We start from the raw sequence: 13,118 nt of genomic DNA on the forward strand, positions 1-13,118 counted from the left end.
CTTCTGATATGAAAACTTTCCTCCATTAGATTTAAAAATTTCTATGATATTTTTGAAATAAATACTAATTGTCGTTTTTTTCTCTCACAGCTTCATATCCTCCAATTCAGCCTCATCCTCTAATAAAACATCAGCAGATTCCTCTTCATTCACCACCTCCCAAGGTTTCCCATCATCAGCTGATATTGCAGCAGCAGCAACAGCAAATTCAGCCAATCACACTTCAAAATCCAACTCAAGACCCACCCCCGTCCCAGCACTGTATACCACTCCAAAACCATGGCCTTCCTCCAGCTCCCACTAATGCCCAGTCACAGCATTGCTCACCCATTCAGAGTCATCCCCCTCCTTTAACAATGTCTCCCAACCAGTCACAGTCAGCACAGCAATCTGTAGTGGTGTCTCCTCCACCGCCTCATTCACCAAGTCAGTCTCCTACTATAATTATTCATCCGCAAGCACTTATTCAGCCACACCCTCTTGTGTCATCAGCTCTCCAGTCAGGGCCAAACTTGCAGCAGTCCACTGCTAATCAGGTGCAACCTACAGCACAGCTGAATCTTCCGTCCCATCTTCCGCTTCCAGCTTCCCCTGTTGTACACATTGGCCCAGTTCAGCAGTCCACTTTGGTGTCCCCAGGCCAGCAGATTGTGTCTCCAGCATCACACCAGCAATATTCAACCCTGCAGTCCTCTCCAATCCCAATTGCAACCCCTCCGCAGATGTCGACATCTCCTCCAGCTCAGATTCCACCACTGCCCTTGCAGTCTATGCAGTCTTTACAAGTGCAGCCTGAAATTCTATCCCAGGGCCAGGTTTTGGTGCAGAATGCTTTGGTGTCAGAAGAGGAGCTTCCAGCTGCAGAAGCTTTGGTCCAGTTGCCATTTCAGACTCTTCCTCCTCCACAGACTGTTGCGGTAAACCTACAAGTGCAACCACCAGCACCTGTTGATCCACCAGTGGTAAGCCCTTGGAAGCTCTTTGACTTTCTTGCTGAACTGAAAGTAAAAACTATTTTCTCCCACATTATATCATTAGATCTAAATGCCTATGAATTTAAAAAGCTTGAAATTTCCATCTGTCAGTGTCTGAGAAACTTGCTCTATGGGCAAAAAAAAAAATGCCGTTTGTTGTAGTATGGTTGCATGCTTGATAATTTGTGATGGTTATTAAAGTCCCTCGTTAATTTTATTACTATTTAAACAAATCCATCTGCTATCTTTACAGAGTTGATTTTTTTTCCCCAAGGGAATGCATTTGAACCAGTGTCATCTGCACAAAGTTTTTTCTCTTAAGGTGATTATCCTTCATAGATCCCTTCTGTTGGCTTGTATGTTCTTAAACGTATGATTTATCTAGCTAACCTTTTTGGTTGTATGCATTCTGAAGTCCTGGGCCTTTAGGGGCTTTTGTTTCAAGGTGGAAGTATGCTTGTATGATGTAGTTTTTTGGTAATATATTTTGTAATTAAAATTTTGTTAAAAAACATTTATTCTAGGAAAGAATCCAACTTAGCAAAAAAAGTTAACTGTAGACCATCTTTTAGAATTATTAAACTTCTGAGTTTTAGATTTCTACTAAGGGGAAATATATCCTTAACATATTTCTCATTAAAAAGCTTGAAAAATCTCAGTGGATGAATTGAGTACTGAGGATAAAAAAATTCATTGGGAGGAGTAAAAATTTTGAGTAATTGAGATTGGTGGTGAAATTTATCAGAATAAACCTCTAAAAATGGTGCATGTTGCCTACAAAGGAAAATTACCTTGAAAAATGTTTTTCTTTAAACATTCTTTAAAGGACTTTTTAAATTTATAAAATAATTTACAATAAAAATGGAAATAAAGTCTCTAAATGTTTAGGCAGAATGATCAAATTCAGTTTTTAACTGAGGAAAACAATCTTCTCAAAGATCAAACCTCACTGAAGAGATTTTATCATTTAAAGGCTAACAACCATGAGTTCAGAAAGGAAAGGAGTTTCAGAGTCTTTCCATAATAGGAAACATTTTGGTTCTCAGGGTGCAAATCTATAGATTCTTTTATTCTTGTCATTCTGACTGATCTTAATAGGCACAAAGAGATTGAATTTCGTTTCCTATTCACTTTTATTAAAAACAACTTGACAAAAACAACAATGGGCGTTAGAAATAAGTTTTTCATTCAATTATCATGTCTTTCCATTTTCTTTTAAAGGATTGCTGGAAGAGTTTGCAGTGGATATCGTAGCATAAAAACACAGGCTTCAGAGTATTCAGTACCTTCAAAGAGATCAAATTTAATTTAAATTTAATATTCTCACTTTTTAGTTCAGTAGACTTGGTTTTTAACAAGTAAAAAATAAAATTTCTCTCTATGCCGTATATTTTTCTAATTGTCTTTGTTAGGGGAAATCTTGGAGGGACATATTTGGGATAGAAATATCAAAAGCATAGTGACACTTAAATTAAAGCTAAAAATATTTAAGATTTTATTTTGTCAGTTCCTGACTTCTCTTAAAAAAATTTTTTAAAAAAATTCGTGTCATCTCATTTTTGCATTTTTTTCTATGAAAGTGATAACTTTCTTTTCTATCACTCATATGGTCATGCTTGCTGTAGATGTTTCTATGTTATTTTTCTTTTACCTTTGAGTACCATAGCCTATTTACTAAATTGCTATACTCTTCTTTTATTACCTATGATCAAATCTGTTTTTTTAATCGTTTCTTCATGAATTACACATTTCTTTACATATTCCTCCTTACCTCAAATATTTAAAGGTAGAGAGATTACTTCTTAAGGGATATGAAATTTTGAAAGATTAGTATAAATTATCAAAGTAAAATCGGTATTTTTTTAAAAGATATATTTTTAAAATATATTATAAAATCATGCTTTTTAAAAGATACACTTAAAAAAGATATATTTCTAAAACTAAGATTTTTCATTGCTGTTTGGTTATGCTAAGTAAGATGTGAGGGTAGATAATTTAGAACTAATAAATGTTCCACAGTTTATTTAGGAAAGGGAGACGGATGTGACTGATGTATTTTTGAGGTAAGTTTGGCAGTCATTGCCTGTTTTAGAATAGTTGTAGTTATGAACTAAACAGAATTGTGATGTGCCGTTCCCTGATCTTGTGAGCAAAACCTCCACTTCTTTGCTTTATTCAATGTTTTAGTTGTTGCGCTTAGATTTTTTTATGCTGATGGTGCCAGATGTCTGTGACAGATGTTTTTGCCTCCTTCTTTTACTCATTAACTTATTTTGCCTTTACATGGGAGATTTGGAAGAAAGTATGTAGTTAGGTTTGACTATAAATAATGAAAAGTATTTTACGGTATTCTTTGATGGATTATTTCAGAATATGCTATTTGTGTTGTGCCTCTTTTTATCCTTTAAAACTGTTTCATTATTTTTTAAAAATCAGAATTATGTGCATGAACTAACTTTGATTCCTTAAAAGCTACTGTCGTAGGTATTTGAAAAACTTGTGACAGCATTAATATTAAAAAGAGAGTTCAGCATTTTAATAAAAGATAATGATCTTTGGGAGAAAAGTAATACCTAACAAAGGAATGCTACATAGATACAATTGAACTGGTTGCTGAAACTGTACTTGTCTAATTACCTCTGAATCAGTATCCCCACCACTCTGCCAAGTTAAGGTAATCACTACGACAGCAGATGCCCCTCACTAGAAGGTTTTTTTTTTTTTTCCTTTAACCCCCAGGACATTTTTTTGGATGACTTTCCCTGTATTGGACATTATCATCATTTTAAAAAAAATTATCATGAACAGATACTAGCAGCTATCATTGTTGCACTGTACAGTAAGGAACGACTGCCTCCACTTCTGAGGATCCAGACACGAGGCAAGGAATCTCTGCTGGTGAAACAGGCTTCCAGATGCAGGGCTGTGAGCAAATAACTTTTAAAAATGTTGCCTACTTAGTAGCTGATTCAGATCACAATTCTGGATATTATATTTGATACAAAATTATCTGTACCATTAAGATTTTTAAAGTTTTAAACAGGCAAAAGAAAAGATATTTTATTCTTAGTAGAGGCTTTTAGAAAGTTAGTTGTGTTTTTTTTTTCCACACTGTTGGGGTTGTTAGAGATATCTTTGTAGATGAAACTTCATAGTCCTTTATATAATACCTGGTTTTGCTGGTTTCAGAAATCTTGATCATTTTTATATTTAATTTCACATACTTCAAATCATCAAACTTTTTCAATAGTTTGATTAAAAATGTATACAGTATTAGATATCACTTAAAATTTTTTGTTAACGTTGCTGAAAAGTTTTTTGTTTTAACATTTATTAGAAATATTAATCAATTTGGGTAAGTAATCTTAAAAACTCACAACCTTTATAAATTTAAGTAGCAAGCTTTGTACATAAAAGAAGGGAGGTGAACTGCTTTGTGGCTTTGTTTTTAGTAATCTATCATCTTCCAACAATAGTGGTTAAATAAATAGTGATGACAAATTAAAATACCTGTGTCAATCTTTAGAAGTGGACTTTGAAAATTCAGCTTGAAGTTTAATAAAAAATAATAATGTTAGTTATTTTTAGTTATATAGTTCCTTGTCAGAGTGCTTTTGAGTCCGTGTTTTCTTCTTTAGTCTTTGCTTTGGATACCAAGGTAGTTAAGTCAAAGACTTAAAAACTTTCCTCTATAAGTATGGAACAGTATTAAACAACTAAAAATAATGTGTCAGATGGCATAGGATGGTGTGTGTGTGTGTGTGTGTGTATGTATCAGTTATTTCAAGGACAGGTATTTTCTGTTTACCTGATATTAGCTTATAAAAATGCATTAGATTCTTGAGCAGATCAGAAGTTAAAAGAAAAAACGTAATTGCATACGTTTTTTGTAGTTACTTGGGCATTACTTTTCATAATTTAATCTTTAGTTCACATAAATATAATAAGGAAGACCCTGGGATGTAGTCCTTTAGGCTGTACATTTCCTGATATGTTATGTGTCATTTTGGAGATGTACTTGTTGTGCTTGTGAAAAGTATTAGTATCTATTTTGATTTTTGACAGTTAGAAGTTAACAGAAACAATAGAAAATTCCCAAAATAGTTATTCAGGTTTATAAAATCAAAACACGTTCTTTAGTTCTCAAAACTAAAAATATGTTCTGACTTGACAGATACCTTTTTGAAAACTTTAGTGATTTGTAGCCTAGATACTAATCTACAACTTGCTTTTAGTGAAATATCGTCACGTATTATCAAAAACTTCATTTGAGTGATTTGAAAGTTTTCCTTTCAACTTGTATAGTCATTTTGCCCTGTTTTTAAGTTTAAAACACTTAGAATTTATTTTTTTAAAATTAAGTTAGGAACACCTTGTTAAATGTATTTTCAGAAACGTTTTAAGGCAGTGTGGTTTGTCATTGCAGGTTTATCAAGTAGAAGATGTGTGTGAGGAAGAAATGCCGGAAGAGTCAGATGAATGTGTCCGGATGGACAGAACTCCCCCACCACCCACATTGTCTCCAGCTGCTATAACTGTGGGGAGAGGAGAAGATTTGACTTCTGAACATCCTTTGTTAGGTTAGCAAGTACCTAAATTTGTGGGAATTTTCTGTTAGATAAATTTTAGTAATGGGAAAAGTTTATTTTTTTCCCGCTAGAGATGGTATTAAACTAATTTGTTATGTAATTAATTGCAGCACAACATAGATGAGAATTCAAGGGTGTTTTTTGATACGGAACAATTAGAACAATTGATAAGGAAACAGCCAAATGAAAAACATATTTTAGCTTTCTAATTTTTAGTGGTTTGTACAGATGTATTTCAAATGCCCATTCAAATTCATGTGTCAAGCTATTTCTAGCTTAAAAATTAGAAAAAGTCAAAATCTCTATCTAAAGATTTCAGTTACAAACATTAATGTACAATTGAAATTTCACAAGTTTGTAACCTATCAATAACTCAATAAAAAAAAAAAAGATTTCAGTTATACTTTCCAAAAATCACAGTGCATTCTAAGTCATATTTGAGATTCCTCGTAATTGCTTGTGATCCAGACTGAGTAAAGGCTTTTAAAGGTGTTCTTTTCCAGACAGTACTTAAATTAAGCCTCACTAATTCTTACTAGAGACATGGATTAAAAAATTGAGTTTAAACATTCAAATTCGTACTCACTACTTCAGTGCTATTTATGACTTCAGATAAATCTTCTGTATGTTCCTCCTTACAACATCCAAGTGACTGTGAATCCTAGCTGTTCTACTAAAACGTTAGTATGACCTGTAGCCCAGTGTCTAGGTCCTGAAAAAGGTAGATTCCGAGTTAGAGTTTTTTTAAATTTATGAATATTTTATTTAGATCGGGGTTGGAAAATTATAGCTCATGCTTCAGATCTTTCCTGTTTCCTGTTTTTGTATGGCTCATGAGCTAAGGATGGTTTTAAAATTTTTAAGTGATTGAAAAAAAATTCAAAAGAAGAGTAGTGTTTCATGTCATGTAAAAATTGTGTGAAATTCAAATTTCCTTGTCCGTAAATAAAGTTCTGTTCGACACAGCCACATTTGTTTGTTCAGATATTTTCTGTGGCTACTTTTGCACTGCTTTGGCAAAGATGAGTAGTTGTGGAGACCATATAGTCCCCTATAGAAAGTTTACTGACCCCTGATCCAGATGATGCTGATCTTGGTTCAGGCCTCGTTGTGAGTCTTCTGTTCTATTCAGTATCTCATTGTCCTCATAATCATTTTCAGCACAGAAGAACCACTATAACAGGCATGGAAACAAATTGTAATGGGGAACTGACTTTGTTTGCTGCCCAGGCAGCCCTTGCTTCGCTTTTCTTTTCTTTTCTTCTGCATGCCACATCTCTAACCCTTCCCTTCTCTCTGGCTTTCCTTCTCTCACTACCAGTGTGCTTCTCTGGAAAGCATAGAAGGGGGAAAATCAATTTTCTTGCAACTTTTTTCCCCTCCTGAAAAATAGGAAACCTTTAGTCAATAAACTTATATAAAGTATTTGACAAGTTTAATGTTGTTGCCTTTGTTTATTCCAAATAATACCTTAAAAGATGGATTTAAGGAAATCTAAAAAATTTAATCATCTTTGTTGTTTCTGTCCACTGAAAATGGAACCTTCCATACACCGCAGATTTCCTGGAGTTTTGATTTAGAAAGGCAAAAATAGAAGTTTAATTGGATAGTAACCTCACACTGTGACTGTGATTTACTTACCTAATAAGCATTACTAATGGTACTCAAAGAAAATGTAAATATTTCTGAACTATTGGGACACAAGAATATCTTCACATTTTTTCCTCAGGAGTATAGTCTGAGATCCTGTCAAGAACGTCTCTGGCTAAATTGTCTAAGTACAATGTAGACTTTCGAATCTTCTTTAATTTACTATGAAGTAAATACTTAATACTCTTGTGTAATATGTGAGAAGGAAGAGCAAGCACAGGTTGATATTTAGAATAACTGTCATCAAATCGTGAAATAAACTAACCTACAAAAATAGAGGGACTTATTTCCATCCAGGATTCAGTTTTCATATACCTATAAAAATTCTGTAAAGCAAGAAGCACCCATTAAAAAAGAGAGAGAAGCAGCCCGTAGATCATGCTCAGCAAATGAGACTGAAGAGGCAGAGTGACCTGTGGCAGAGTCCTATCAGTTAATTGGGTTCTCTTCCACAGTTGTCTTAAATCCAGAGAGTGTAATGACTGTGTTTTTGTTCTACTGTAATACATTACTGTTTCTTGTGTTTTCGATTTTAGCAGCTAATTAAATCTGGCAAGTAATAGGTATTAGCTTCTTCTAAAAGTAACTTAAAGCTCTATTTTTAACACAACTTAGGACTGTGTAAAATTGGCACATTTGTACATATGATCCAAAAATTAATTAGAACATATACCAAGCAGTATTTTCTGAATAAACCAAATTATACTGAATTCAGCTTTATATTTCTAAAGTAACAGAGTATCTATGAATCTGTAAGGGACATTAGAATTTTATTTATTTTTTTTAAAGATTGGCACCTTGGCTAACAACTGTTGCCAGTCTTTTTTTTTCCCCGCTTTATCTCCCCAAACCCCTCCTGTACACAGTTGTATATCTTAGTTGCAGGTCCTTCTAGTTGTGGGATGTGGGACGCCGCCTCAACGTTGCCTGACGAGTGGTGCCGTGTCTGCGGCCAGGATCCAAACCCTGGGCCGCCACAGCGGAGCGCACGAACTTAACCACTCGGCCACGGAGCCGGCCCTTATCTTATTTTCTAGTTCCCCATAGATTTATATTTTCCTTCCAACAGAAAAAATACCTTTCAGTCCCTCTTCAGAATTTTATATGTTTTATCTCTTTTCCTCTAGGGGTTTATGGGAGGATTGGGTATAGATAAGATATTTGTTGAGTTCCTCAGTTTGGTAATACATGTGTACAATTATGTATTTGTTCTCAGAAATCAGCAAACCACCATTTTCTACTGACTTTCCTTTTTAGTTTTTCATAAGGGATTGTGTGACTTTAAACAGGTTTTCCAGTACAGTTTATCTTGCTGGATTATTTGGTAGAGCTAGATTAATTTGTGGTTATAATAGTGCTGTGATAAGCTACATATTAATCACATCGGAGCTGCTAAGTGTGAACTGTTAGCTTTTCCATTTCTGAGACTACACAGATGATCACTGCACTGTTTTGTTAGCTGGAATTTTTACACTTTAGGGATTCCTATTCTTTCTTCTCTACCGAATTGGGCTATATTTTGAGTGTCTTTGATAATGGTGTCAGTCCTTCCATACTGCTGGTGGAGAGGAGTTACCATAGCAATTAAGAGCGTTGTCTCCAGAACCCGGCTGCCTGGGTTAGTATCCCAGCTCCACTACTTATTAACTGTGCCCTTAGACAGGTTACTTTATCTTTCTGTGTCTTGGTTTCCATGTCTATAAAAACAGTACCTACTCATAGGCTAGTTTTGAGGATTAAATGTGTTATGGGGCATAGTAGTTAACTTTGCACGCTTTGCTTCAGCGGCCCAGGGTTCACAGGTTTGGATCCCAGGTGTGGACCTACACATTGCTCATCAAGCCATGCTGTGGCAGCATCCTGCATACAAAATAGAGGAAGGTGGGTACAGATGTTAGCTCAGGGACAACCTTCCTCAGCAAAAAGAGAAAAAAAAGAGTTACAACATGTAAGGCATTTACACAGCAGCTGGCATATAAGTGTTCAGTAAGTAGTAGTAGTATCTTTATACACATGCTCTTTTTTTGTTATTTTTCTCAAATATCTGTAGTCAGTGATATTCCTAGCTATCAACTGGTTCCATCTTTCCACTTTAGTACATGCAGTAAAGGTTTTTCGGTGCTATCAAATGGGTGAGTAAAGTCTCCATCACAGGCTGTTTGGTCTACTTATTGTGGTCTTCAGAGTTTGAAGGGAAGGGATCACAGAGATCCAGCCCAACATTTTTCCTTTGCCTGGTACTACAGTTGTTCCCCCAAATTGACATATACAGTGCCACTGGAGAGTTGTAAAGAAAACACCAAAGAACATGTGTGCATGGAGTTGGATTAGCCTTACTGCTTGAAGTAAAGGTGATGCCCTGTGTAATTCATCAGAATCTTTGCTTAGTCTGTGGATTTCAGGATCCCTGTTATTTAAGCATACTTTCAAAGTACTTGTTTCTCCCATGCTGTTTAGAATATATAAAAGGAACATAAGGAATTTAACATCTGTGTAGCTTAAAATTTTTTTAAAAAGCAGTTATTTTAGTAATTATTCTTAAATTGACGTTCTAAAACATTTTCATGTTTTATGGGACAGTTCTTTTTAACCAAGGTTGGAATGATAACCTTGAGCAAGCTATTCCCTTCTTCTATAAAGTAGGGGTAGAGTGGTTTCTATCTCATAAGGTTATTGTGCAGATTAAATCAGACAATAAATATAAAGTTCTTAGAATGGTTTTTTAAAATGCCAGATATTAACTGTTATTGTTATTAATCTTTATTCTTGAATTTTATTTCATATTTGCCTGGGCAGAATGCTAAAGATAAAAAAAATGACTTTTTTCTTTTCAGAGCAAGTGGAATTACCTGCTGTGGCATCAGTCAGTGCTTCAGTCATTAAATCTCCATCAGACCCTTCACATGTTTCTGTTCCTCCGCCTCCACTCTTACTTCCAGCTGCTACCACAAGGAGCAATAGTACGTCTATGCCCAGTAGCATTCCCAGTATAGAAAACAAACCTCCACAGGCTATCGTTAAACCACAGATTTTGACCCATGTTATTGAAGGCTTTGTGATTCAGGAGGGATTGGAGCCATTTCCTGTAAGTAGCAAGTAAATTTGTATTTTTTAAATTATTCACGTAGCATTATTATTATTATCATCATTATTTTGGTAGGGAAGATTGTCCCTGAGCTAACATCCATTGCCAGTCTTCCTCTTTTTGCTGAGGAAGATTGTCCCTGAGCTAACACCTGTGCCGGTCTTCCTCTGCTTTGTACGGGGGATGCCACCTCAGCGTGGCTTGATGAGTGGTGCATAGGTCTGTGCCTGGGATCCAAACCCTGGGCTGCTAAAGCAGAGTGTATGAACTTAACCACTGTGCCAGTGGGCCAGCCCCTAATTTTTTGTTGTTGTTGATATTAATGTTAATGTTTGAGGATTTTTCCACTTCTTTTTGTGATTATAATGGTTTAAGTTGTGAACTAGAGTTAGGAGGCTTGAGTTCTAGTCCTGATTCTGCTTTTGTGAAGAAATCACCTAAACACTTTGAACAGTAGTTCCCTTGTCTTTAAAGTACATACAATAATGATCCATCCTGAGGAAGTAACCCTACAAATAAAAACCTTTGTACAGGAAAAATCTTACAAGTTGTGGCAGAAAAAAAATAAATTAAGGATGCTGGCTAATCAAAATTTATTACTGATTTCTTAAGACTTTTTTTTTAACTGCTTGCCTAAACTGGGACACTAGGTTCCGTTTGACAGAGACTTTGAAGTATCTGTACTGCTGATTCCCTGGCATAGAAAGTTATTGTCCAGATTGTCTAACCTTTTCCTAGGGAATAAAGCATTTAATGAATGGATCTGATCAGTTGAACAAGTAGATTATCACAGATAGCATTCATTTCAAAAGGTTTTTTAACCAAGTTATTTCTGAAAGTCTTTTCAAAGATTACTTCATTTTATTCTCTCTCTTTTAAGGTGAGTCGTTCATCTTTGCTAATAGAACAGCCTGTGAAAAAAAGGCCTCTCCTGGATACTCAGGTGATAAATTCTGTGTGTGTTCAGCCAGAGCTACAGAATAATACAAAACATGCAGATAATTCGTCTGACACGGAGATGGAAGACATGATTGCTGAAGGTTCGTGGATGTTACTTGATACCCTTTGAGTTAACTTTGACTTTTACTACTTGAAACATAACATGGATTTTTATTCTGCACAGATTTTCACTTGAAGTATTCACTTTTATTCTCACATAATACTTTATTTCACTAAAATGGGAAAGCTAACCAGACTCTTAATGGCCAAATAATTAAAATAGCAAGACTGTTGTTAATTTGTATTATGTCAGTTTGACTTTTGAAGGAGTGTGGGTGGGAAAAGTTCCATTATATACGAAAGTAATACAGAATTTTAGCATCAAAAAACCAATTCTCTGGCTTTGTTTTTCTAAGCAGACTTTAAGTAAGTGACTGTTTTATTGAGTTTGCTTTAAAGTTTAGAGCCTATGAGTTATTTGGTTTTAGACTTCCATATTCTGATGTGTGATATCAGGTGGATATTACAATTGTATTAAGGATGTACTTTTTCATCAAGAGGTGATTAAATTTGTTCAAAGAGAAAAATAATGCTAAATCTCCTTAATGTCAAGGAATCCTTTTTTATACACTTTGTTCTAATAGTGAATGTTCCATAAAAGTCAAAGTGATATACAAAATGACTGCGGGAAAACAAACACCAATGCAAAAATGAAATATTTTATCATTTATTGATTCTCATCATGGCCCTGCAATTGATACGGTTCAGTTTAATCGAATAGCATTTAGTATAGTCAGGGCTCTATAGTAGTGAATTAATTAACATTTGTCTCTGAGTAATTATCCTCAATATATTAGTATATTTCATCTAAAATTGATTTCATTTTGCAAATACTTATTAAGCATGTCCTGTGTGCCTGTACTTTGCTAAATTAAGCAAAATAGCATGATAGTAAGCAAAATAGATATTGTCTTAGCCCACAGTTTTCTTAATTCTTAAAAGGAAGGCATCTCTGTCTTTGTTGGTAATTTATAAACTGTTGCAATGTATTCATCACTGTTTTACTTTTTATTTGAACAGCAAAGAGTATGATAGTATAAAATTAGGTTTTTACTGTTAACTTACATTAAGTTCAATTTGATGTTTTTTATTTAAAAGAATGTTAACTATGAAAAATTTCAAACATACATATAATTAGATAGGATTATATAATGAATCCCCACTCACCCAGACTCAACAATTTCAAACGTTATTTTGCCACACTAGCTTGTCCATCCGTTTTGTTTTCCTCCTTCCATTCCCTCGCTTCTCTCTTTCTCTTTCTCTTTCTCTGTTGCTTTTTCTCTTTCCCTTCTTTTCTTACTTCTGTTTAAAAAAAAAATCATAGTCCTCATTTTGTTTCACTGAGACATAGTTCATTGTGCATCTCTAAAAAATGTACATTGCCTTATATAACTATAATACTATATCACACAAAACAATAATAATTCTTTGATGTCTTCTAGTACCTGATTCATATTGAGATTTCCCCAATTATATAATTGTATAAATGTCCTTTTATAGTTATTTTGTTCAAATCAGGATTCAAATAATATCTACATTTTGCCTTTTGTTGTTACGAATATAATTTCATTCCTGAATATTTGCTTTTAGTTATGCATACTGTTTTATCTGAGAAAATGTTTCATTTAAGATGAAGAGTAGTAAAGATGAATGTGCAGGGATTTTTGTTTCTTGCATATATCTACAAGAAGTGTATAAGTGAAAGTCCTCTGCTGGACAGTGTATATAATGTGCCCTCTTTTGTGCACACATTAAAGAAAAATGGAAAACTGCTTAGAAAGCTTCATGGCATATCCCTTGGTACTCATGTTTTATAAA

General features: G+C 34.5%; 1 protein-coding gene across 12 annotated transcripts in view; it reads left to right on the forward strand.

Annotated features, from left to right (window-relative positions):
* PHC3 (polyhomeotic homolog 3) overlaps positions 1-13,118 on the forward strand; it is a 76,093-nt gene that overhangs the window by 40,456 nt on the left and 22,519 nt on the right. For 10 of the 12 annotated variants that reach the window (XR_006888139.1, XR_006888141.1, XR_006888140.1 and 7 more), the window contains 5 exons: positions 91-962; positions 1,249-1,296; positions 5,401-5,554; positions 10,048-10,298; positions 11,179-11,338. Coding sequence is in view for 9 of the 12 variants with exons in the window: in XM_046657807.1 (XP_046513763.1) it covers positions 91-962; positions 1,249-1,296; positions 5,401-5,554; positions 10,048-10,298; positions 11,179-11,338 (1,485 nt within the window). In the remaining 3 variants the exon portion in view is untranslated. The remainder of the gene's footprint in view (positions 1-90; positions 963-1,248; positions 1,297-5,400; positions 5,555-10,047; positions 10,299-11,178; positions 11,339-13,118) is intronic. The other 2 variants (XM_046657811.1, XM_046657808.1) reach the window with 1 other exon arrangement.

This window comes from Equus quagga, chromosome 4 (assembly GCF_021613505.1).
Source record: "Equus quagga isolate Etosha38 chromosome 4, UCLA_HA_Equagga_1.0, whole genome shotgun sequence".
Classification (NCBI taxonomy): domain Eukaryota; kingdom Metazoa; phylum Chordata; class Mammalia; order Perissodactyla; family Equidae; genus Equus; species Equus quagga.